Genomic DNA, 27,972 nt, shown 5'->3' on the forward strand with positions numbered 1-27,972 from the left:
AAAAAAATTACTAAGATATGCAGTTACATAGAAAAGCAAATCATGTACTATTTTAATATATAAGGTATAGTATGAGCTATTTATGTAAAATAAACAAAAAACAAAAAAAGTATGTGCATGTATATTTGTGTGTGTGTGTGTGTGTGTGTGTGTGTGTGTGTGTGTTTATAAGTTACTGGAAGAAGGATTGGGAGAATAAACTCTAACTGATTAAAATGATAGCCTTTAAGAGAGGGAATAGAATATAGCAGAATGTGGTTAAAGGGCTCTTTCATCCTCAACACATTCTGTATATTTTGAAGTTTTTAAGTGGCAATATCTATATATTTCTGTATTGTTTAAATGACAACATACTCATGCATTATTTATGGAATATTTTTGGTGAGACAAGAATTCACTACCAAAACCATCACAACAGTTACTCCAAAGAAAGTTCAAAGAAGAAATCAAAAACCTCTTTGGGATTTTCTCAGTGAGGGATATCGATCTCCAAACTAGCCCACTAATATTGGGTCCTCTCTATTGGGTGTCATATAGTACCATGTGTATAACTATAGTACAGGGGTCAAACCCAGCCTATCACCTGTTTTTGTAAGTTCAGTGTTATTAAAATAGCAGCCCCACCACGGGCTCACATGGTGTCTATTGCTGCTTCTGAGCTTCAAGGGCAAGGGCAGGGGTTGCAACAGAAACCATATGGACCTCAAAGCCCAAACTATTTCATATCTGGATTTTTACCAAAAAAAAAAAAAAAAGTTTGCAATCCTTGCCCCAGAACAATGACAAGGACAAATGTAGTAGTCTCTAAGAAGCTCAGACTCATAACTGACCTCACTCTGGACCTCAATCTAATCAATTTAACTGCCACAGACATTATCCACAACAGCCAAACACATGCCAAGGAGTTGGATTTTCTTTTTTTTTTTTCTTTATTGCCTAGAGACCATTCCCTTCACTTTAATTTTTTAAGTGTTAATGTGATTTTTTAAAATATAGAATGTTTTAGTTGGATTCCATTTTCTCTCTGTCTAGACAAAACCTCTTATCTCTTCTATTAATTGAAATGGAGCAATTAATTTTATAATAAAGTCTCTCTGTCAGCCACAGATACTACGTGCTGTTTTATTTACATAGGAGAAGAATGTAGACTGTCTGTAGATGTTGAAGTAGCTTGTTGCTTAAAGATTTACTGCACTTGTGAGAGTAAGATTTGGAAGTCTCAAAGGAGCTTTGAATTACTGTACTATTATGGTTTGGATATGAAGCGTTCCCCAAAATATCCTGTGTTCACATAGGAATGTTTGGAGGTGATATGATTATATTATAAAGTTGTAACCTGGTCAGTGGATTAATCCATTGGATGGATCAGTAATTTGAAAGGACTCCTGTTGGAGTGATAGTTGTAAGCAGGGCGGGGGGCGGGGTGTGTGGCTGGAAGAAGTAGGTCATAGAGGTGTGCCTTTGGAGTTTATATTTTATCCCTGGAACCTCCCTCTCTCTGCCTCCTGGATGCCTTGAGCTGAACAACCTTCCTCCACCAGGCCCTTCCACCATGATGTTCTACTTCATCTCAGACTCAGAGCAATGATGTCAGCTGACTATGGACTGAACCTCTGAAACTATGAACCCAAAATAAATTTTACCTCCTTTAAGTTGTTCTTATGAGGCATTTTTGTCACAGCAATGAAAAGCTGACTGATACACAGATATTTTTATAAAATGGAAGAAAATAAAATTGGCACTCTTTTGGTTAACATAGAATAAACCAGTGGAATTAATAATGAATTTCCCAGAAGCATGATGAAAGATGGTAAATAGGCAGCAATACATACCATGAGAAAAGAGAGCTGATGATAAGTGCAGTGGAGAAGTCAATTTAATGTGACACTATGAAAAATTTACTGTGAACAGAGACACTACAAAACAATCACTTTCCACCGTGTTTTGTTAATAGACTATTAAGGTAATTACCAAGACCTGGCCGACCTAAATTATTAGGCAACCATTGCCACCATTGGAAACTAAAGCCATTTATACTCTATCCCCTTATAAAACAAGGATGTTGGTATAGGTGATTTCTAAAGCTCATTCTAGCTCAAAAACACAATGCCTACTTCTTGAGTACTTAGTAAGTATCTTCATCCATTTGTGCTGCTATAACAAAATGATACTTGAGATAGGATAATTTATTTAAAAAAAAATTGTTTCTCACAGATCTGGATGCTGGGAAAACCAAGACCAAGGCACTTGGTATTGTGTGAGGGCTGCTCTCTGCTTTCCCCTGACAGCATCCTCCTGAGGGGAGGAACTCTGTGTCTTCACAAAGGACAGAAAGGATTAAAGGGGTACTGGCCAAACTCTTTTTTGTAAGAATACAAATCTATTCACAGGGGCCATCATGATTTATTCACTTCCCAAAAGGCCCATCTTTAACACAACCACAATGGGGATGAAGTTTCAACAAGAATTTTGGAAGCGACAGATTCAAAATATTGCACAAATTTATAGCCTCAGGCAGTTCAGTTAGCCTTGCTAAGCTTAGTTTTCTTTTTTGTAAGATGGGGGATCCTATCAATACTTACTCATCTACAAAGCTATTGTGAAAATCACATGAGATAACAACTCAGCACTATGTGTGCATGCAGTAAATGTGATGATAATGTTTATTATTATTATTATTTATATTATTTATCATGTCACTCTAATTGTTAATATTTAGCAGCTCTGCAAATTAAGAAAAGGCCCTTGAACCAAAGTTAACACCATCAGCCAAAGAAATTTAGTTATAACAAAAAAACACTTCTATTAAGTGTTCAAAAGAAAATTTAATAAACCCAAATCCATGTAAGCGATCATAAATGCTGAAGTGAATTTTTAAAAAGATGCAAAATTGGTGTCTAAGTTGTCATAGCAAAATACCTCAGACTAGGCAGTTCAAACAATAGAAATTCATTTTCTCATAGTCCTAGAGGCTGAAAATCCAAGACTAGGGTGTCAGCATGGTCAGGTTCCGCTGAGGCTTCTCCTTCTTGCTCAGATGCCCACTTTCTTACTGTAGGATGAGAGAAAACTAGTTTTCTGGTGTCTTTTCTTATAAGAGATCTAACAGCATCATGTGGACCCTGCTCTCATGATCTCATCTAGCCCTAATTATCTCCCAAAGGCCCTGCCCCCAGAAAGCCTCACATTGGGAGTTAGGAGTTTAATGTAGGAGTTTTGGAAGAACACAAATATTCACTCCATAAATTTCTTCTCTGGCCCCTTAGAATTCATGTTCTTCCCTCAGCCAAATACATTTAGTACATCCCAACAGTCCCCAAAAGTCTTAACTTATTCTAGCATCAACTGTAAAAGGTCCATAGTCACTTAAATAATCTTAGATATCTAAATCAGGTATGAATGAGGTACATTTCACCCTGAGGTAAGATCCCTCTCCAGCTGTGAACCTGTGAAACCAAGCAAATTATGTGCTTTCAAAAGACCATGGTGGAGGCTGGGTTGTAGCTCAGTGATAGAGCGTTTGCCTTGGGAACGTGAGATACCAGGTTTGATCCACATAAATAAATGAGATAAAGGTATTGTGTCCATCTACAACTAAGAATTGTTTTTTCTTTTTTTGTGGTGCTGGGGATTGAACCCAGGGCCTTGTACATCCGAGGCAAGCACTCTACCATTGAGCTAAATCCCCAGCCCCTAAGAATATATTTTTTTAAATTATTAAAAAAAAAAAGAGGGCTGGGGATGTGGCTCAAGCGGTAGCATGCTCGCCTGGCATGCATGAGGCCCAGGTTCGATCCTCAGCACCACATACAAACAAAGATGTTGTGTCCGCCGAAAACTAAAAAAATAAATATTAAAAAAATATTCTCTCTTTCTCTCTCTCTCTCTAAAAAAAAAAAAAAAAAAAAAAAGATAATATTGAAGCGGGCTGGGGCTGCAGCTCAGCAGTACAGCACTTGCCTGTCATGTGTGAGGCACTGGGTTCAATTCTGAGCACCGCATACAAATAAATAAATAAAATAAAGGTCCATCAACAACTAAAAATATATTTTTTAAAAAAATACAATGGTGAAGAGGCATAGGAGACATTCTCATTCCAAAGCAGGGACCATGGAAGGAAGAAAGAGGTGAGGGGTCCCAAGAAAGTCCAAAACCTAGCAAGGAACTTTCCATTAAGCCAGGAGACTCTCCTCTTTGGTTGGATGCTCAGCCCTCCCAGTCTGCTGGGGCGCAGTGTCACCCTGCAGCTCTGTGGGTGACCCCGCCTTTGAGGCAGTGGGAGGTGTCATCACGCCCTGCCGAAATCCAGAGGCAATCCCAACCTCTGGAACTGAGAAGCAAACAGGCTTGCCCCTGGGCCTGTGCCAGCAGGCAGCTCTGATGAATGATCTCCGCCTCACCTCTGGGGTCAGTCTTTTCTTTCCTTGAAGTTTGCAGCTGAATAGTTCTAAGGCCCTTCCCATTTCTCCTTTGGGAATGGGAATATCAATCCCAAATCTGTCCACCACTGCATTTCTTTATACCTCTTGCCATTTTTTAAAAACTCAGAGTTTTTGCTTATGGTTTGGTAATGAAAAGTAAATCATACCTCCCCCCAGAGAGAATCCCTGGAATATAAGACATCCTTCTGTATAACCGAAAATAATAATGATTTCTTAATAGCATCTAATACCTAGTCCAAATCCAAAAAGTCCCCAGTCATCGGGGGGAAATAAAAAACTGCCAACAACAAAAATAACCAACTGTGTAGGTGATTTATCCAAATCAGGACCCAGTCCAGGCCAACACAATTGTCCTATTCCTGTTCTGGTGTTGTTTCCTTTAAATCTTTTTTAATCTAGAAAAACAAATCCCCTTTCTGTTGACTGACAGAAGAGAAGGACTAATTGTCCAGTTACATGTCACACCTCCGGGCTTTACCTCTTTGCTTCTCCTGTTATTTGTTTAACTTGCCTCTCTCTGGGCTGGAAACTGGAATGTATATAGCTGAAGGCTTGACTATATTCAAGTTAAACCTTTCTGGAAACATCTCTAGATACATGGAACACATCATCAGAAGATGCTTAATATCTGTTTACCCCATCATTGGTGATGCTAAGACTTGATTGAGTCTCTGCCCTCCAATGGAACCACCAACAATTCACAAAACATTGGGCTACATGATTCATTAAATATATTTTGATGAGACAACTTGATGTCATGCAACATTGTTGCAGTGAGAAGCCACTTTAGAACCTTCAGAAGTTCATCTAAAGACTAACATTTTAGAATAGAGTTGACCCTGGAAAAACAGGGGTTTAAAGACAAACTGTGCAGCCTAGAAATATTGAAAAAAATTATGAAAAGTTACATAGAACCTGAATGAGTTTTATTTGTTATAAATAAATAAATACGTATGGATTATAGTGTATTATATCATTTACTACTATACAATATACACATACATAAAAAGTTAAAATTCATAAAAACACAGACCATTTGCAGGTGTGAGAAATGCAAACAAATACAAAGATGCAGCACTAAATCATAATTGCATACAATTAACTGTAGCAATTCTGTACTACTTCAGTAATTCTGAGCTATCTCCAGTTGCTGTTGTAACAAGCTCAAGTGTTGCTAGTGTCTACTTAAAACGCATGAGATATGGACCATCTCCCAAGAGCAGTTTCTCTCCCCAGGAAATTTTGTATAGTATAACAAGTGTTCTCACACATTTCTCACCACATATAATACACACAACATACAAAATATGTGTTGTTTCTATTATCAGTAAGGCTTCTGGTACAGAGCAGGTATTCATAGATAAGTCGTGGGGAATCAGAAGTTAAATGGAGTTGGATGGGAAGAAAGCACAGAGCATGGAACTCAGAAAGCCCAGAGCTGCTCACTGCTGCCTAGTGACCTACATACCTGCACCACGGACAGCAATACAGAGAGCAGTGGCCCAAGTGGCCCAAGTGGCCCAAGTGGTCTGGTGGCATTGGCTGGCTGGGACAAGAAGGTCATTGCAAGGAAGGTATTGAGAACAATAAAATGGCTCAATGTAAGAAGCATACATGGTTCAACCATCCACAGGAATGACATGAAACAGTCATAAATAGAATAACCCCAGGAAGGACCTGCACAGTAGAAAAAAAAATGGAGAGACTGTGGAGTTTGATGTTGCTGAAGGAGAAAAGGCTATGGAGGAACAGATGTTAAAGAACCTGGTGGAGATCCAGCCCAAGGCAGTAAACGTGAAGCAGACTACAACCATTACAGACACTACCCTGGTGATCCTCAGCGCAATTACCAGCAGAGTTGCCAGAATATCGAGAGTAGGGAAAAAAGGAGAGATGGCCAACACCAGCTCTACCAGAGGCACGGGTTCCCACCTTACTCCTTCCAAAGACCCATGGGCGCCGACCACAGTATTAGACCCCTCCTATGCAGGGAAAAGTGATGGAGAATGTCAGCAACCAGAATGCAGGACCACCACATAGAACGAATGTTCTCAGGGTTATAGCTGCTTTCCACAGGAGGGCCACCCTCACTACCAACAGCCCAGAGAGGACAGCAATGAGGAAAATCCATACTGCTCAACTCTGATTATGCTACAGATGCCAGAGAAGGGAAAAAGGAGAAGCAACTGGTCCACCATCTGAGATCTCCTTCACTCTGAGGATGAGCAGCATGGAGCCGCGTAAACATCAACTCATCATCTCCACCATCATCTGGTCATGCAACAAGAGGAAATGAATATGAAATTCCTGCAACACTTTGGAGCAGACTTTAAAATGGTTTTTCTGCCCATTGATCAGATTCCTAGAATCCTGTGCATTGTCCATGCACCATGGGCTTTTTTATTATTGTTATCTAAAGACATTCCTTTCTGGTAATAAAAAATGTGAGATTTTTCCTTAAGCTTAGTTTTTCTCAATATGCCTTTAATTTTTTAATTGTTTCATATCTGCTCAAGTTGAGATTTTTAAGAACTTCATTTTTAATTTTTAATAAAATTTAGAACTTGACTTTTTCAAAGAACAGTCAACAAACCATAAGCACCTGTTAATAAAGGTCTTAAATAACTTTTTTTAGAAGGTCAGACCTGAATTTTCTATTGTGGGTCAGGGAGCAGGGTCAGAGTCCCTAACCCTCAAGTTGCTCAATGATGATGAGTATTTCCTCTTAAAAACAAATCGCCTATAGGGAGTTTCAATTAAAAACTCATCTTCAACTCACGGGCTTGTCTTTTCATCTTTACAGCAGTTATGTTTGCTGCCAATAGTCTCGGTCACTTCACTGGCCAGAGAGAAGGCTGCGATGGCAGTTTCAGGTCTCATGTCTCTGATGTCCATTTCCCTAGTTCTCCACCTTGCCTCTCACAACCACTTACCAGCCTTCCTTCCTGTTTGCAGTTCTTCTCTGAATCCTTCCTGTTTTCCTTCCCCCAGGGAGCTCAAAACTGCCTGCAATATTCTCAGCAAATGGCATAAGACTCAGGACTTTCATGGTGTTTCAAGTTGGAGGATATTGGGAATTAGCAATTATGAAATGGATTTGCAAATTTGAATCAAGAAACTTAAATTTAGAAGAACATTTGCCCCAAGGACATGTGAAAAATTGGTTTTTAAGTGCTATCTTGAGTACTTCTTAATCTACAGCAATTATTGTTCATGAAATCAATATGACAGGATGCTGAGAGAAGTCATGGTAAATACCATTACACTAATGCCCCGCTTAATGAGCTGCTTGAGCCACAGTCAAGTGGGATCAAGGTTTCCCTGAAACCAGAAAAACTGCAAATTCCAACCCACCTTCCAGGGAAAAGAAATAACCTTTGGAAATCCAGTTGAAAAACTTAGTCTTTGGAAATACTTAGCAGGGAATATAGAAGTTGGGCAACCATATTAAGTCTTAGCTATGGGGAAAGGGGTTATTGGAGGTGAAGTCGACTTTGCCAAAAATTGGTTTGGGTCCACTGAAGTCATTTTCCCTAAAGTGAAGCAAAAAAGATGAGATAAATTTCCAATAACTAAGGAATGTTCATGCTTTTCTCATCTAGAATAAACCAACCCCAATCTCTACAAAGGCAGGCCAATGCTGGTCAGTCACATAAATACATCTTTTCTATTTAAAGAATTTTCTTAAAAGAGGCAGTAAACTCATTTTATGAGCTTAGAAGACAGATTAACAGGTAACAAGGAGGCAAATGTTCCTGATGTTAGGAAAAAAATTTTTTTTATTATGGTAGTATATGCATAATATAAATTTGTCATTTGAGTCATTTTTAAGTGTACAGTTTATTGGTGTTAAGGATATTCATTCACGTTGTTGTATAGCCCTTACCACCATCGCCCTCCAGAATTTTTTCATTGTCCCAAACTGAAACTCTTAAACACATTAAGCATTAAGTCCCCATTCTCCAAGCCCCTGGTAATCACTACCTACCTTTTGTCTTTTTGAATTTGACAACCTAGCGTAATCATAGTATTAAATAAAAATTACAGAAGGCTATTGTTTTGAATTAAATTCCTGAACAGACCAGGCCAAAAGCAAAATGGAGTCACTGTGCTAAAATTTCAGGTCACCAAGCCAAAACTTAACTGCTTACAGAAAAATGTCACTGTCATGATAATGAAGTCCTCTCTGCTTTAACTCTCTCTCACACACAAAAATAGATAACCTGAAGTAACTTGACTTGATCAGTTATTTTCACATTGTTTTGTCTCCTGTCTTTAACTTATAAGGAAAATAACTTTGAAATGGCCAACCCACTTTTTGTTCTCTCATTTCAGCTTTCTTCAACCTTTCTCTGGCTACACAACCAAGCTCTTCTGCTCAGCCCATGAGAAGACATATTCTATTTTGTGGAATGAAATGTTGCCTGATTCTAGAATCAAAAATAAAGCCAATTAAATAAATTGTTGTGTTTTCATCCTTTGGCAATATAATATATGTCCTTGAGTCTGGCTCATTTCACTTAGCATATGTCTTTGAAGCTCCTGTTGTAACATCTATCAGAGTATTATTCTTTTTTTAAGGCTGTATAATCTTTCACTGGCTGTGTGTACCACATTTTGTTTACCCATTTATTCTTCAATAGACATTTGAGGTGTTTCCACCTTTTGGTTACAGAGAATAATGCCATCATGAACATGAGTGTACAAATATCAGTTCATATCCCTGCTTTCAATTATTCTTTTAATTATTATATAGCCAGAGTGATTTTATGTTTAATTTTTTGAGAACTGCCATACTCTCTTCCCCGGCTGCTGCATCATCTACATTCCTGCCAGCCATAGACAAGAGTCCCAGTTTCTCAGCATCCTTGCTAATACAAGTTATTTCCTGGTTTGGTTTTGTTCAGACAATAACACTCCCCATGGATGTGAAGGAAGAACTTTTAATAACTCATCTTTTACCACCCTGGGGAGCAAAGAGATAGAGGCTAGGGGATGTACTCTGACAAAGACTAGCTAGACCAACAAGTTCACTTTCAGAGGTGTACACTGTCCAAGTGTGTCTGGTCACAGAGCAAGGCAAGGCTGAAATCCAGCATATGTCACATCCCAAGCTGGGCACGGCCTCTTCTGGGAGAAGGCAGCCACTTTTTCTTCCTGGAAAAGATTGTCAGCTTGCCAAGCCATGTGCCCAAAAAGTCAACCCTTTTTTTAATATAAACTAAGGCATTTTAAAAAGCTATTTGTTATTCTGGCTGGTTAACCCACCCTCACACAGAAGCGATAGATACTCTAGACTAGTGCACAGGGTGATATGTAATCCAACAGAGCTAGATGACTAGAGCAACCCCTTTCCACCGTGGTTTTCTGTGGGTCTCTTTGATGGTTTTACAAAAACGATCCCTAAATTTTTCAACATTCCTTGAATTGGCTGGCAGGTTCTTTAAGACCTCACTTTGAGTCTGGGATCAATGACTGCTTGACTCATAAAATTGATCAAAAGTGCCATTCTACCAGTTTCTGGACCCAGATCTCAAGAGATTGTCAGTTTCCACTTCTTCCTATCTCTTTGGACACTTATTCTTGGAAACTCGTCACCACACATGGAGAAAAACTAACCCTCAACACAGAGCAAGTGAAGTGCATCCCCCAGTGCTAGTGACATGGAGCAAAACTGATGAGTTCCAGACCAGCCCTGCAGAGAGCAGATGAGAGCAAAGTAAGTGACTGACTTTGTTTTAAGCCACTGTGTGTTTAACGGTGGGTGACTGGTGACTTGTTCATCTGCAATAACCAGAGCAGTCTGTGAGGTGCGTCCAGAGTGCCCCAGCCTCATAGTTTCACACTCTGCGGAAACCAGCTGTCCACCGAGGGACCCCAAGTCAGGCTTCCCTGAAGAGCCCACAATGGCCTTTGCCCCTCGTCTTCTCTTCCACCCCCTTCCACCCCCAATCTGGGGTAAAGACACTGAGCCCCACCCTCTCTAGGATCTGCATCCTCATCCTTTGGAGTGAGAGTTTCACCCAGTCCCTGACTCTCCTGGGCTAGAGGTCTGCAGTCTTAGGGTGCTGTGTTCAAGGGACAAATGCAAGCAGTCTTTACTGGATCTAGTAACCTGCCTTGCAGTTGAGCTTCTTAACTTCCTCTGCACTAAAGAAGGAGCCCACAAGCAAAGTGGAGTTGCTGCATCCCAGATCAAAGCGCCTGCACTCCCTGACCAAGGGGCCGAGTTTCTGGCCAGGCCTTTCATTATTCCGGGCTTGTCTGTTAAGCCCTCCCCGGGCTCCTCCACCCACCCCCAACTTCACTTCAGGAAGGAAATAGTTAAAAGTCTCCTGCCCTTCGGGGCCTGGAAGGGGGCGGCAGCTCAGTGCAGTTTGGTGAGGGCTGGAGGACGCTCTTGCGGTCCCGCAGTGGAGAAGGGCTGGGAGCTTTGGGAGAAGGGGAGGACAGGCTGGAGGCGTGTTCCTTCCTTCGGAGTTTTCTTTTTCCTGCGAGTCCTTGCGCGCGCGTACAGTCATCCCTCGGGTCTGTTCTGGCGATCGTGGAGAGGAGGCAGGGAGGCTTCATCCTTCCCACCCGCTCATCGCCAGAGGCTGGAGGCTCAGCGAGACCTCCCCCAGAGAAGCCCTGCCCCACCGGATAAGTTTTCCGCCGCCAAGACAGCCCTGCAGCTGGGGCGGCCGGCGCGCCGCAGCCCGGGACACCGGCCACCCACCCTCCGCGCCATCCACCCTCGCGGGCTCCGGCTTCCTCTGGCCCAGGCGCTGCGCGAACCCTGCAGGGGCGCCCGCCGAGCTCCACGGTCGGTGCTAGGCTTTCCTTCTGGGGATCGAGGCTGGGGCGGGGACGTGGAGACGGTTGGGTCGCTCAGTGGGGAGGAGCGGGGGAGCGTACTGGCCTGTCCACCTGGCAGCTTGAGGCTGGCACCCACCTGCCTGAGACGCCTGGTGAAACGGGCGCCCTCCTGGGAGGGGTGCGCTGAGTGAACGTTTGGAGTTTGGAGAACTGATCTAAAGCACTTTGCCTCTCCAGAAGAGATTTGGATTCTTGGTAAAAGGAAGCCAAATGGTTCTCCCTGGGTGCCCCCCTTTCCGCCGGCGTGCCGCAACTTTGCACACATGCCCTGGTCGCTTGCTCCAAAGCATACTTGTTACCTCACTCACTTCTGGTTCTCCCCACACAGCCTGAGAGTAGCCAAGGGCACCCGTGCAAGAAACTGTTGTCTTTTGAGAAAACCCCCAGTGCAGCTTTGGAAACCTGCCTGTCCCAGGTCTGAGAGTTTTGTTCTGTGTTGTCCTTTAAAGGCCACTTGTTGCCTTTCACATGCGGCAAACAAGGACTGTTTTTAGATAATCAGCCTCTGTTTACACCATCCTAATGACTTTCCCCTGATAGAGCTGGGGTGGAGACATTAAAGCCAGGCAATGTGGCTAATTTCTTACCCAGAGAGCAAAACCACAGAAAATTTCTCAAAAGTTCCTAGTTAATTTTTGTCCCTACTTGTCCTTGTTCATGATTCCTCACCACCACCACCTCTTCTGTTTTAAGTGTCAGCGAATTGAGAAACACCTTGGCAATCCTGTCATGTAAATTGCCTGCTCTAAACTTGTGCCATTTTGGTAAGGTTGGAATTTCCAAATTACTACTTACACAGGTGAACTTTGATCCTGAGAGTCGGATAGGTTAAATGGTTAAAGTGTAATCATGAGAATTCAGTCTTCTTCCTTAATAATATCCTGTGCACTCCAGAAAACTCTTCAACCCCAAATAGGAAGAATGCTGAATCTATTGACCATGTCCTTTAGGTTTGAAACTAAGATACTTAATAGAGCTGTGACTGATGGTTATGGCTGATGATTCAAAGCCCAGCTTCTCTCAGATACATGAAAGTAAGCTCCAGACCCATCCTTGGAATAGCATGCATTTGAAAAAATTCTTTCATTTGGTTTGGCATTTTTTTACTCAATGATAATATGGTATCCACATGCCTTTGACAAATGTTCCTTAACTCTGCAGCTTAATGTGTGTGGAGAGCTGACAGAAATGTCATCAGAAATTATTTCTAGGGTAGTGTCATTGTTGCAAGGAAAGAAGATGGTTTTAATGATAAGAATCCCCAGCCTTGACCTTGTTAACTCGTGCCATAATCAGCTGACCAATCAAACTGGTGGGTTGATGTTCAAAGCACTAGAGGGACTTTGATGAGTGGCAAGATGACTGTGATAGCCAGGTCAGCTCATGAAACATCTTCCTTGCTGACTCTACTGGAGAGGAGCCATTCCATTTCTGGAAAAGGCCTTTGTCTTTCATTTCTATGAAAACTATTACTGAATATTCCATTCCAATTGGAAAACTGAGAGACTAGTCACTAGGCAGCATGAGATGTTAAAGAATTTCTTTCCACTACTCTCCATGATCCAAAGAGGAGGAGGGCTATAAGCTTTGTTCTTAGGATCCTGCTTTCTACTTCAGGATGGAAATGACGGCATTTGTAGGTTACTGATATTTGGTCAGATACTCCAAACTATAAGAAGCAGGAAAAAAACTGCAAACTAATTAAACACACTACACCCTGGTAAAAAAACTGGCAGGTACACAGGATATCCCTAGTTTTGAAAAAAAAAATGGTATTTTTTATCATCTACTCAAAGTAAGTTAAGTCTATAAACAAATTGGGAGATATTATAGCCATTTGCCACTTCTTGGTTGACATAGTCACTTCACTTCTTTAAGAGTGTCTCTCAAGGGCTGGGGATGTGGCTCAAGCGGTAGCGCGCTCGCCTGGCATGCGTGCGGCCCGGGTTCGAGCCTCAGCACCACATACCAACAAAGATCTTGTGTCCGCCGAGAACTAAAAAATAAATATAAAAAAAAAAAAAGTGTCTCTCAAGTAAAATGAGACAATGCTTCTACCTATCACAGTTGTAAAGCTAAAAGTCAGATAATAGATACACATATAGTTAATACATGTATTATTTTAGGTTCCTGGGGAAAAGCAAAGTATTCAATGCTTGCAATTTGGTGTTGACCCTTCTCTACAACTTGACTCTATCTTATAGCTACGGTGACTAAACATAAGCTTTGTGATTTCCTGTGATAACTGTCGAAATTCCTAAAAGTGGCCATGAGCAATCTTGAACAATCTCTCGAAAAGGAGCAAGTTTTAAAAATTACATTAGAACCTGAGTGTGTATGTCATAGATGCACACACACACCATGAGATAAACGAGGTTATGGCTTTCATTTAAAGATTAATAAAAGCCCACGGAACAGGAAATTTACAAAATATCGAAAAGAGAGTGGCCATTTTTATTACTTTTGATTGATAATTCTGGCACCACCAACTTCCGTTGTTTTCCCAAGAATTAACAGAGAAAGTGTAACTAGCTGGGTAAAGAGGAATCAGTTGCTCTTTGCAAGGGGGCAAGAGGTCTTTTGAAATGTCTAAGCACCCCTAGTCTGTTGCTTCATCTACACACTGGAGACTTCCTTTAAACACTCTAGCTACAAATAAAGCATGAGAATGAGAGACAGGAGGGTCTAGTAGTTAAGAACTCAGACTCAGAGTTAGACTGACCTACCTTAGGAATGTAGCCTTGGAGCCACTACCTGTGACCAGAGGCATGTCTTCCAAGCCTCCATTTCCCTGTCTCCCTGATGGAGTGTACATCTGCTTCACAGGACCATAGTACGGATTCAGTGGCATTGCACATACGATGTATTCGGCACAGTGACTGACACATAATACACATAGGAGGTCTTAAAGAGCATAGGGACAGATATCTCTTAGAAAATCCAACAGCCTGACCAGCCTGCAAAGGTCCATTACTCCTATTGCACTCATTGACAAACATCGTGATGATAATTTCTAATGTATGAAATAACAAAAACCTCCTGTTAGGAGATGAAGATTTTACACATCAGTCAAGGTTTCCAAAATAAATATTTTGTCATTCTCAATTACATAATTTTTTTAATTGAAACTGAGATTGTTAAACGTATCGGTGGTGGTAACCAGGGTTCTGGTTTTAAATCCAACATTTTTTAATATCTTAGAAGGCTTCCTGAACCACATTCTGTTCCGTGTTCATTATTTACCCTGTGCAAAACAGGACACATTTTGGAATACTGGACTTTTAATTACAGCATTTGATAGTTTTTATTTTATGCTACATCTATAATGTATAGAAGGCGTTTTCACTTTCAGTTTTACACAAAATTGTGTATCTCGATTCTGGAAGGTTTTTCTAAGTCAGATTTTCATCAATCTGGGTGGGGAGAAAAATATAATTACCACTTGAAGGGAAATAGTCATATCCTCATCCATATCATGAGTTAGTTATAAGTATAGCTTAGCTATGTGAAGAAATGAGATGCAGTTGGGGGTGGGAGAGGGAGAAATCTTGTCCTATGAGGTTTTTGGTCTTTTCTAGTTTTGTTCTGCTCTGGGGCAGCCTGACACAGATTTATCTTATCTAATTGCCAAATATTCTGCATTTTAATTAAAGCAGTAAATAATCATTAATTACCATCATTTTGACAGCTGGATTTTGTCATAAGAATAATTTTTCTCCTTTCTTTTTTCAGGTGAAGAAAAAATAGAGTTGTAAAAGCGATACACTAAGACTTTTCTTCAAATTCGCATCAAGATGGAAATGTTTTGCCTCAGAGCATCCTTTTGGCTGGCACTGGCTGGATGTGTAATCAGTGACAATCCTGAGAGATACAGCACAAATCTAAGCAATCATGTGGATGACTTTACCACTTTTCGGGGGACAGAGGTCAACTCCCTGGTGACTACCCATCGACCCACAAATTTGGCCCTCCCCAGCAACGGTTCAATGCACAACTATTGCCCACAGCAGACTAAAATTACTTCCGCTTTCAAATACATTAACACTGTGATATCTTGTACTATTTTCATCGTGGGAATGGTGGGGAATGCAACTCTGCTCAGGATCATTTACCAGAACAAGTGTATGAGGAATGGCCCCAACGCACTGATAGCTAGCCTTGCCCTTGGAGACCTTATCTATGTGGTCATTGATCTCCCTATCAATGTGTTTAAGGTAAGAAGTAACTACAAATGTATTTGCAGGTTTGAATGCATGCTCTCATTCCACAGTAAGAGTGTCTGGCCTTTGGAATTTTGCTCTGTGTTTTTATTGAAAGTTATTTCCGCTATTTTAAAACTCGGTGACATTTTAAGATTTAATTATTTGCTAGATGTTATACTTATTTTCTAATTTAAGCATTAAATTAGAAAACAGTATCTCAGGGATGACTCTTCAAAATCATGGTGTTTCATGAATTGAATTCTCATGCTAGTGCTGGGCTAAATTATCAGTTGGACATTTTTTGAGAAGATCACTGGATTTTTCTGAGATTAAGAGCCCTCAAAGTACTTAAAATAAAAATATCTTCAGTTTCAATTACATTATTTTAATGCAATGCTGTTCAGAATCTAGATATCTATAGTACAGCTTGAAATTAAAAGCACCTATTTTTTTTTGACTGTATTGATGATTGAAGCAAAAGGTCACGCTGGCTTTTCTCAGTTATCTGGGTGACTTGGAGATAAAGTGGTTCATGTGATAGCAGGCCAGGACTGACCTTGTTGAGCAGTTTTACTAACTAAAACCATTTGAAATAGGCCTCATTTTTTTCAGTGTGCATTTATTGAGTGCCTACTGTGTTCCCACCCCTGATTTAAAGATAAATAAGAAAAGTTAGTGCTTTGGTGGGAGAAGAAGATAAGTATCCATACATGGCTGGGATCAGTTTACTTTAGAGACTATTTAGCACCAAAGCAAACTAATACCAAAAGAAATTAGATTTTCCATATTTGGTATAGTAGTTGTGAGGCAAAAATTGTTATAAGGATCCAAATAAACAAAATTTAAGTGAAATTGCATGATGTGTGCCACATTTGATGAAATATCTTTATTCTAGACATAGGGAAATAATTTTCCTCAGCTTTTTTTTTATTCCCCTCTTCTTTCTCTTTTTTCTTTTCCTTCTTTGGGCTATTCATAGAAACAAATTACTCTAGGTAGTAATGTTATGAAATATTCCTTTAAATGACGAGAAGTTTTGTCAACTGAATTCCAAGTAGAAGAGCAGTCTGCTGATTTCCAATAGATGCACTTAAATTCTGCTGAAATTATACTAGTCCATGAGAAAACTCAATAAAGATGAAAATAACTAAATTTTTTTAGCATTATGAATAAACACCTTTCAAATTTGTACCATACACTTGCTTGCAAAATTGGAGAATTTAGACAATGAATAGTCAAAAAAAAAAAAAAAACGCATACCATATTTTTCCACAGAATAGCATGAATACATGTGCTTTCTATTTAAACTTTAAACAGGATTTTGGAACTTAACTGTGATGCAAACTTGAAAATGCATAATTGACTTAAAATGTTCAGCATATGTTACAGAAGTTTTATTTTTTCTTTTTAAAAGTTTTTAATTTTTCATTTATGAGATATCATGGGTATTCAACCCTGGACTTTCTCAGGACATCTCTCTTTAATGATAGATTTAAAAATGTTAATAAGACTATTAGTTGAAAATGGATGCTTCAGTCACCGTGTGGAATTTTTAAACATTTATAATTGCTACTTATGCACTAATCAATTAACCTAACTTTTTTGAAAAGAATAATTAACCATCTCTGAATTAATAACTCCCTGCTACTCTTGACTCTGAAGCACACTGTGTAGATGTGACCATGTGCACAGCAGTTTCTTGGCCAATCAATATCTGCAAATGCTGGGGTGGGGGAAACCTGCTTATCTTTTGGGGGCTATTGCCAATTACCAGGCTAAAACTTAATTCTATTCCCTAGCAACATTTGAAGTCAGGTTTTCTGGAATATTTCAAATTTGATGAAAATCCAAATAAAACTTTAATGTTCATATAGCAATGGGTAAAAATTCACACATCTTTATTTGAACATAAGGTTCTTCCCTCTTGGGAGTCCAATACTTAATGTAACTTATTCTAGTTCTAAATAATGTGAACAGTTGATGTTGGTATTTTTACATCACAGGAGTACACTTGTGTAATTCTTATTTTTCTAAAACTCAAGGAATATGAATCATCTAAACAATACTGATTTTAGAAAGTAAACCTTGTAGATTAAAAAAAAAATACTCTTTAGTCATCTTGATTTTCTTCCAGAGGAAAAAAGGAAAGTATTGAAGTGAGCTAAAAGAGCGCCAGTATTTATTGATTATCTCTACATCTTTCTGTTATCCTCTTCCCTTGTTTGTGAGACCATAACATGTTGCTATTGCACTGACTTCTTCCCAAGCTGGTTGAGACACATCTTTCCAGGAAATGTGAGGTCAAGCCTCCATTTCTCTTCTCCACAGCTGTCCCCTGCCATTAAGATTCAGTGTTTTGGGATCTATCACATATCAGGCCTTTGAATTCCTCCAACCCTGTCAAGTTCACTACCTCTGTGTTGCAGGAAAAGTAGTGTTGCAGCTGTCCATCCTGCTTTACCATCGCAGTTAGGTACCTACGAAAATAATGCACATACTTGGAGAAAATTCTACTGAAAGAATAGATGCATGAGTCTTCTTTAGCTTTCCCACTATTAAAAGAATTAAGTTAAAAGAATAAGAAAGATGGGTTTCCACAGACATATGGTTGTGTTTAACATCACATCAGTTCTGTACTCAGTACTAAAGTGTCTCCAGACAGAACGCTGCATTGAGTCATATCAGAGTCAGAGTTGGAAGTAACATGAAGATTGTGTCTCAGAGCAGGCTAGAATAGCTGAGTCAGCTTTAGTCATGTTACAAGACAAAGGACATGGGGTGATAAACTTTTTTTTTTTTAATAAAGAAAAGAGATTCATTTAGCTCACAGTTTTGGAGGTTGGAAGTCCAAGATTGGGCTGCCACATCTGTTCTGCCTCTGTAGAGGCCCCCAACTCCCTCTGTGTATCAACATGTGGGGAAATGTGAAGGGACACATGCAGAAGGGGCCCGGCAAGTGGGGTGGCCCCACTTTATAACAATCCACTCTCTCAGGACTTCCCAAGAACACAAATGCTTCCCACAAGGAAAACATTCATTCCTCATAAAAGCGTAAACTCCTCCACTAGACCCTACCTGTTTTCTTTTTAATTTCTTGTTTTTAGATATAGAGGACAGTAGAGTGTATCCTGACATATTATACACACCTGGAGGAGAACTTATTCTAATTAGATCCCATTTTGAGGATGTACATGATGTGGCGTTTCACTGGTCCTGTATTCATGTATGAAGACAGGAAAGTGATGTTCGATTCATTCTACTGTCTTTCCCAGTCCCATCCCCCCTCCCTTCCCTTCCTTCCCTGTTGTCTAATCCAATGAACTTCTTCTTCCGTCCTCCCTGCTTGTTGGTGTGTTAGCATTCACGTATCAGAGAGAACATTCAGCCTTTGGGATAAACTGTTCTTTATATTAACAGTGTCTTCCCTTTCTCTGGCTTAGATAGAGATTGTCCTGAAACTGCTCCATAGATCAGTGGGATGGAATTAATAACTGAAAAGCAGTTCAGCAAGTACCCGATGCTGGGCTGTTTCTGATGGGTGATTAGCCCCTGCAGCCAGGGCTAGGTGGCTCTGGATGGTCTGTGGGTCACTCCACACTTGAATTTCCAGAAGTTTCTTCATTGGTTTCCATATCTTCAGAGTTACTTCCCCCAACCTCTCCTGAACTCTGCTCTACTTAGTCAATTGCCATTGCTTCCTCAGAAACACCCAGGTCCTCTCTCTGCACCCCCACTTCCCCCTATGCTGAGAAGTCAAGGCCCCCCACGCTCCAGCCAGGCTTTCCCCACTTCAGCTCCCAGTGTGCATGCTCAGCTCCTGTTGGAATGCCATCACCACCCCTTGGAACATTCCTTCCCTAGATAACATTCTCAGAGGTTACATGTGCTCACAGATTACAGCTGCAAGGCATGTCAGACCTTACATTGAGAAAAGAGTTAGGTCTGCCGCTACCTATGTGGCATCAAGAAGAAATAAACAGTAATGAAGACAACTCCTCTGGCCCCCGCTTGCACACACCCACACGCCCCGCTCACACACACAACCTGGTTACAAAAGAAAACATCTGAGAAAATAAGCTGTAAAGCAGAAGGAACCAAAGAAAGCAAATGATGCCAGTTGTGTTCTTAATTCTCAAACAAAGGCCTTGCAAAGTGGTAATGCTGATGAAAACGCTATCACTATGTTGATCAAAGGGTGACTCTAATTGTTAGTTGTTCAAAAGAACAGATAATATCACTAATTGCAAAAGAAGACAACAACAGAAGGGAGGGAGGAAAGGAGCCAGCCACTCTCATACACCCACACCTACAGCCCAAATGGGAGATGGCTTCCATTTGTCAGGAAATCAGACGGTCTGATATCCTAAAATCTCAAGAAATGCAAAACCGGTGGCCAAGTACATTAACCTATACATGAAATGTTTGCATTTTTAGAAAGGCAAAATAAATGAAAATATTGTCTCTGTATTTGGAGGTCAGAAATAATACCCCATTAATAAATGGCAATATTGATTAGAAATACAGAATGTGGGGGCTGGGATTGTGGCTCAGTGGTAGGAGCACTTGCCTAGCACATATGAGGCACTGGGTTTGATTCTCAGCACCACATATTAAAAAAATAAAAATAAAGGTCCATTGACAACTAAAAAGAAAAAGAAAAAGAAAAAGAAAGACAGAATTCTTGTCCCTAAGGAGATGAGTCATAATTTGTAAGAGAGTAGAAGCCCTAAAAGTGTGTGTGGCCAAAGCCTGGCCCATGCAATTTCAGGATAACAGCTCACTCCCATGTTTCTACAGAAATTCCCATAAACCACTCTACCTTGTCTCTTAAGCAAGAACAAGAATGGGAGAAAATTGGAGATAAACAGGGTTAAAAGGATGAGATATGACAGGCCTGGGAAGGATCATGAAGCTGGGGCGATGACTTATCAGAGGAACTTCCGTATGTTGTAGATGATGGTGTAGGTAAGCCATGTCTCCACTTAACATGGACTGCAGAGCAGATCTGTGGGACCCACGAGGGCAGCACCCAGGAACACTCTCTATGGATTACTAATTCTGTTCCAATCCAAGCAACCATCTCTTATTGAGGACAACAATTAAAAAAAAAGAAAAAACAATTGCAATTTCTGTATGAAATTACTAGGAATGTTTTGCAATGAAAAGACTCCCAGTGTGTTTCTCTGGCAGAGGATCTAAGCAATGTGGAAGCCAAGAGACCTTCCCGCAGAGCCAGTTTTCTCAATAATGACACAGCCTTTGACATCTTATGCCACGGGAATCCATCTTTAGGGGCATCCGTACAAAGTTGTTTCTTGACACATCAAATCCCCAAGGCAATTTGTGTCTCGGAAATCAATTGCCATGTCTTAGAGACTGGATGTCTCAAACATAGACGTTTAATAATGCTTGTTGTTGTGATTTAATTTGATCAGGGCCTTTATTATAAAATTTCTAATCAGTGTTCTCTAAGAGCTTCAAATTAGCATGATGATGATGATGATGATGATCACAACACTTGGGTCAAAGGGTTTCACTTAAGAGAATATACAATTTTCCAAGTTAATCAAATTGCCCACCAGATTGCACATGTGATAAGTATATTTTACTGAGTCATCAACAATGAAAAACAGATCCTTCTCATGCACTCCAGTTGTAGGGGTAGGATCATAAAATTAGCTATAAAGCAGCATTCCCTAGATTCTAAGAGAGAAAACGTGTCCCTTGGTTGAGATCCCTGTCCCTTGCTGGTGCACTGTATTCCTGATAGACGTTTTCCCATCAGGTAATTTTGACTCTGCCTCCTCTCCAGCCCCTGTCTCTCCGTGCTCTTCCTCGACTTCTCCCTCCCCCAGCTAACCTGGCCTGTCCGGGAATATCAGGATGAGCCTTCCATCTCAGCCACTTTCCTCTGTATCCCCTGTTTACTGCATTTGATCCTTTGGATCTCCGTTGAAGCATCTCTTTGGCAAGTATCCATGATCCACCCTGGGTTACTGCCTCCCCCTTAAAGCTCCCACGACACCTCTCTTAACCCTAGGATAGAAATCGACGCTGCTCTGTTGCTCTTGCCAACTGCTCTGCTTGTCTGCAAGGTCCTTGAGGCAGGCAGCCATCATTCCCGTTTATCATTGTGCCTTCTGGGCCCAGCTTAAAAACTGGTTGATGACAAGGAAAAACAGAAGGCACACTGTAGTCACCTCTCTTAGAAGGATTTTTCTTCCCATTGCAGTTCCAGACCTAAAAGCAGACTTGCTTATTAAATGTATTGAATTCTTACTTTTTTCCCATTATAAATCAGAATGTCTTGGGGTTTATTAATCTGAGAAACTTATAAGAAACAGAGCAGCACATAGCAGCAGGATGACTTTCTCCTTCCCTTTGTCCCTGGAGAACAGGAGTTCTTTTCCTAGGGTTCAGGCCTTGTGCTTTCAACTGATTTCCTCCCTCCTTGGGGATGCAAATATAACCAAAGAGTCTCCTTCCAAGATTTCTGTGCAATAGTAATTCTTTAGGCTTAGTCCTAATTGTGGTTTCAATTGATATAGTGAAACTACAAATGACCTGAAATATAATGAACATGCATAACACAAAAGATTTTATTTGCACTTTAGAGAAAAAGAAGATAGGTTGATCTCTGTGGCATTGCTAAGACCTAGCTAGGCACATTGCAAAAATCCATTCTGCTAACTAGCTTATTTAAGAATAAATGTTCATATAAAATGACAGAGTGATAAATTTATTAGCCAATTTTCTGTTTGTTATGAGGAAAGCTGCTGTCTGGAAAGACTTCAGAACCCTATCCAGCTGCACCTCCCCTTCTGACTTTTCGTTTCCTGTGTCTGGGAACCGCGTTGCTTTCTCTCATGGTCATGTGAAGTAATTATTCTCATGTGAGGCCACTCGGCTACCCTCAGCATTTGGCTCACAGCACAGCTATTCCCGTTTAGTGGGGTGGGGGATGGAAAGCCTCTGTAGCTGCAAGATTGTTCCCAGAGCACAGGAGAGAGGGATGGGTCCAGGTCCTGTTCTTATCAGTAAGGCGTCCCAATGTGGACAGATTGATAGCCAGTGATTCCTCCATCAAAGAGTTCAGCTCGCTAGAGGAGTTCACCATAGTCCAAATTTAAAGTGGTTTAAAAATGCAGAAAAGTTTAAGGTTTGAGAAAAGAATTTTCACATGATCCACATTATGTGTGTATGTGGTGTGTGTGTGTTTGCAGGTGTATGTGTGTAGATGTGTGTGTGCGTGTGTGTGTGTGTGTAAATGTTATGATTCCAGCATTGTGATCAATGAAAACAGATGTTCTGGCTATGTTATTCCAAAGTATTTCTACAGTATAATCTTATGAGTTGCTTAATTATTATATAAAGTGTAAACAGTTGAAAGAGATTGTGCAAACTAAGACGAATGAAGAAATCCAATGTAGTGTCTGAAGTTGATATTACGACCGGAGTGGTTAAAGATGGAATGTTCTAAGAAATTCCATCAAAATAAGTCTCACGTATTGCCCAGAAATTCTACCACTGCCTTCTGGGTCCGCTGCATCCTCTTGGGAGTTAGAATCATTACTTTCTATAGCTTCGATTTTATTTTTAGCTAGGTCTAGCTGTTGGGAAAACTGATTTAAGCTAAAACGTTAATGGTGGAGGTTAAAGTCCATGGCAAAACTGAATGTGTAATTCAGTGTTCATTTTTGATAGGCTTATGTTTACATTTGAACATCAAAAATAATATGAACCCACATGCTCTGAAGTGTTCAATTTGGAAGATTTGAGGCAACTAATGTTCTTAGACTCACCAACCCAAAATCAAATATGCCCTCAGAAAACCTTACTATTATTTGCACAAATATTTGTGCAAATTTAGATGTCTCTTTGACATTCTAACTTTTCAAGCCACTTACTTGGAAACTAATACCAATACTAGAAGCAAGTGAAATTATACTTCTCATGATACTGGCCCTAAGCCTGGAATTTCTATTATTTTAAATCAAATTTATATGAGAAGGCAGTGGAAATGGCAAATAATTAGTCATCTGGTTACTCAGTCACATTAGATTTTTCCTTACATTTTCTTCATTTATTCTTACAATAAATACCTGGGGAAATAACAGATAAACACCCTTCCCCGTCACAGAGCTTACATTCTACTAGAACACAAAGATAAAATGGAAAATAAATGAGTAACTAAATACGCAGTGTGTGAGATAAGTGCTAAGGAGAAAAGTGGAGTGGAAAAGATGATAGAGAAGGGAGACATTAGCCTTTCATTGTTAAATAACATTATAGAAAGTCTCAAAACAAAGTGACAGCTAAACTTAAAAGGTCACAGTTATAAATGTTAAGATAATGGAGCAAACCATGCCACCTATCTAAGGTGAGAGCATTCTAGTTAGAGAAAACAGCAAGTACAAAGGCCCTGAGGCAGGAGTGTGTCTTTAGAGTTGAAGGAATAGCAAGATGAGGCCACAGGGATGTGAGGGTAGGGCAAGAGTCGGGGCGAGGCACATCACATGGAGCCTCCTATCAGGGTCACTATATAATTTACTATCCAAACCAGGACTCTTTTGAGACAGAAAGAGATACTGTAAATAATAACATCTGGGAAACAGGCATAAACTGAGACTATCCTGAATAAAGCAGGAAAAATGATCACCCTATCTCTATATCTAGGTATCTTTAAAACCTTGATTTTTTTTCTCTGAAGGAGATAGAAATTTGATGAGGGGAGGTTATGTAAAAATGAGTGACATGATTTGATAAGAACATTCTAGCTATTACACAGAGAAGCATTTCCCAAACTAATAAAGGAAAAATGTGCCACCTTAAAAAAATGATTTGTCTAGCAATATTTAAAATGAGAATAACATTATCTGAAACTTAGTGTTTACCCAAGCCAGGTGAACCCAAGTGATCCTGTTGCATGCATTTTTTAAATGAAGAAACTGAAGCACAGAGTGCTTAAGTCATTTTCTCAAGGTCACACAGTGTGCAGAAAGAACATGTGGATCCAGTCTGATGGCAGAGGCTATGCCATTAACTCAAGTGACTGTACTGTTTCTCTTCCAGAGGCCTCAAAAGACAAACTTTTCCAAATGTCTCCTAGCACAAAAATATGTTTTTGAAGACTATTTAAAGATGAAAAACCTTGCCTTTTCCCTTCTCCACTAAATCCAACAGCTGTGTGTGTGTGTGTGCTATGTTGGGGATCAAACCTGGGACTTCACACATGCTAGGGAAGTGCTCCACCAGAAATCGACACCCCAGCCACCTCCCACCCCCAAGTGCGTCTTTAGTTCCTTATTTAGAAAAGAAGTCACATATTCTAATGGACAATGTGTATAATGCAGAGACTTCTCTCCAAAATAGCATCTATGCTCTGTCTTCACATTGCCTCAGAACATCTGGTAAACAGGATTTTCTTACCCTATACTTGTTGTCATTAGTGAGATCAAATGACAGAAGAGCCCAAAAATCAAATACAAATAAATAAACGGAGAAGAAAGGTTGGCTTCTCTGATGGACTGGTTGCCTGGACACATGGGCTCAGAGCAGTACTTTTTGCTAACTGATGTCTCGTTCATGTATCACTTCAGGCTGGGCAGTTTGTCTCTGGGCTTGATACCGAAAAAATGAATGTTTGTGGCCACGCCATAGTTTCAGTTGGGGTGGAAACATTAGGCTTTATTGATAAAGCTAAATGCTGCCTTTCTAGAACACCTTCTGAGGGGCTCATCAGATGCACAGGAATCTAAAAGAAAATTCAGAAGCATAATAGGCAACATTTCAGGATGTGTCAAAACTGATCATGAAAAATAAGCCAGAAATCCTCCATTTAAAAATATCTTTTATTTTAAATTGATACATACGAATTGTACTTGTTTCTGGGGTGTGGTGTGATGTTTCAACACACTCATATAATGTGTAATGATCAAATCCAGTTATCTATATCCATCACCATTTCTTTGTCTTGGAAACATTCAGAATCCTCTCTACTACTTCTTAAATATATAATTAAATGTTGTCAACAATTACCCCACTGTGCCGTTGAACAGTAGAAGTTATCCTTCCTATCCATCGTACCCTACATCATTTTCTCTTCTTCCTGCTTCCCCCACCCAGTTTCTAGTAACCACATCCTCCCCTCTGCTTCTAGATCAACTTTTTTAGCCTCCACATATAAGAGACTATTGGTGTTCCTATTTCTGTGCCTGACTTATTTCACTTAAAATACTATCCTCCCAGGCTATCCACACTATCACAAATAACAGGCATGAAATCTTCAAATTTTTTGCATATTTTATAAAATATGCCTTTTATAAAATAGTCCCATTAAATCTAATTAATAAAGAATTTGAATACTTATTCCTGACTTTAAAAGCATCACGTAAAGAAAATAATGTCAAGGTTATTCAAATAGCCCAAATCATCGCCCTTCAAAATATGAAAGTTAGGGCTGGGGTTGTAGCTCAGTGGTAGAACACTTGCCTAGCTCGTGTGAGGCACTGGGTTCAGTCCTCAGCAACACATAGTAATAAATAAGTTAAATAAAGGTATTGTATCTATCTACAACTAAAAGTAATTTTAAAATATGGAAAATAATGGATACATGTCTCTTTGCCAATTTTGAGGGTTGGGAATTGAACCCAGGAGCCTACACCTCTGAGCTTCATCTCCAGCCAAGTACCAACTGGAACATTATGCCCCAGCCCACGTGAGTTTTTTATCAGATGAAGCAATATCTGTAACAAAAAGAATTTTTTGGTCACTGAAAACTTTTAGCTTGAGGGAAAACTTAAAGCTGAATCTCACAAAAAAATGTCTAGAATAGACCAGAACTTCTCAGTTAAATGGTTGGCAGACCCCATTGCTCTGGACCCCAAGTGATGGCTGAGGGAAGGAGAGTCTGGGAAGGAGAGAGTCGGGGATAAAATACATAACCTTAAGGCACACCCTCAGTGAACCGCCTCCTCCAGCCATGCCATGCCGCACCTGCCTGCAGTTACCACCCAGTAACCCACTTCAGTTATTAATCCATCAAATGGATCAATCTATTGATTAGGCTTCGGTTTTCATAATCTAATCAGTTCATCCCCTGCATTAACGCAGGAGGTTTCTGGGGGTGCACTTCATGTCCAAACCATCCTATCCTAACTCCCAAGACACCCGCTTTACTGACTTCTAACAGCATGTTTTCTACTTTTGCATTTCATATACATGAGATCACACAATGGTATTATTTTTGTCTGGCTTCTTTTAATCAACGTTCTGTTTGTGAGAGTCATCTCTATTGTCCTTGGTTGTAGTTCATCCATTGACATGATTGTGTAGCATTTCAGAATATGAATGTGTCACTATCCATTCTTGTAGGTGAGCGTTTAAATAATTTGAGTTTTGAACTATCTATGGACACTCTCGTATGCATCTCTTATGCACCTATATATGCATTTCTGTTTCATATAATGCTATATTCTAAATATCTACTGAGCATAATTATTTATCACAGACCATTTATAATTTGATTAATAATTTTGGAGAACTATTCCAGGTCATGTTATAGAATTAGGAACTAGACAGATTTCTAGACAGAATTCTTTTCCAATTCTGAAAGTTTAAAGACCTGTGAGGCCTATGTATGAACTTTATCCATTATAATTCTCCTTTTCCTTTCAAGAAAGTTCAATATCTGTCTCCATGTGGATAATTACTAAATCAACTCACACATTGACTAAGCATCTAGAGAAAACACAAAGAAATCTAGGGGTAGTCATGCCTTAAAGTAACTCCGAGGATACAAACACATATTCAACAAAGTTAGCCTGAATACAAGAGGAATTTCATACTCAATTATTTTGTTGAGTTTTTTGAGACCACAAAAATGCTATTTTTAACGTGAAATACCTATAAACATTTTATTTAAAAATAGAAGAACTCTTATCTCTCCTTCTCCCAGAGTAATATACCCAGCTTATAAAAAAAATCGATCAAATCAATCTCAGAAGATACAGAAATAAAATCAGGTTTCAGCAGTTTCCATTACTGTTATAATAAATGGTTACTTATTTTATAACTTTAAGACTTACTATGAAACACAGATTAAGAAGCACTGATCAAAGATAATGTTCTAAGAGGTTTTCCAGATAATCACTCTGTTATTTTTGTGAAATGGCATGTCCTACTTTTGCTGGTTGTAAAACTAGTTGTAACCTGGTTACTACATTATATTAACTCAAGACTTATATTAATTGAGGAGGGTTGGTGATAGAAACTTAGTATCTTGTAAAATGTGAAGACAGATCTAAAAGAAACATCCCTCTTAACAAATTTGCAGAAAAAAATTTGCATCACAGCATTCCAAAAAGGAAATTATATTTATCAAAACCATTGGCCACCTGGCTTACAAGTCATTCAGAACTATTGGAACACTGGCTTTTCCAATATTATGACAGGAGTTTAAACTTAGGTGA

The 27,972-nt window shown here is 39.8% G+C and overlaps 1 protein-coding gene across 1 annotated transcript in view; it reads left to right on the forward strand.

Moving 5' to 3' along the window:
- Nucleotides 1-10,835: 10,835 nt before the first annotated feature.
- The window catches only part of Ednra (endothelin receptor type A), a 57,499-nt gene continuing 40,362 nt past the window's right edge, over nt 10,836-27,972 (forward strand). The window contains exons 1-2 of the mRNA XM_026392710.2: nt 10,836-11,247; nt 15,033-15,514. Of these exons, the coding sequence (XP_026248495.1) occupies nt 15,095-15,514 (420 nt within the window). The 5' untranslated portion in view covers nt 10,836-11,247; nt 15,033-15,094. The remainder of the gene's footprint in view (nt 11,248-15,032; nt 15,515-27,972) is intronic.

This window comes from Urocitellus parryii, chromosome 10 (assembly GCF_045843805.1).
Source record: "Urocitellus parryii isolate mUroPar1 chromosome 10, mUroPar1.hap1, whole genome shotgun sequence".
Classification (NCBI taxonomy): domain Eukaryota; kingdom Metazoa; phylum Chordata; class Mammalia; order Rodentia; family Sciuridae; genus Urocitellus; species Urocitellus parryii.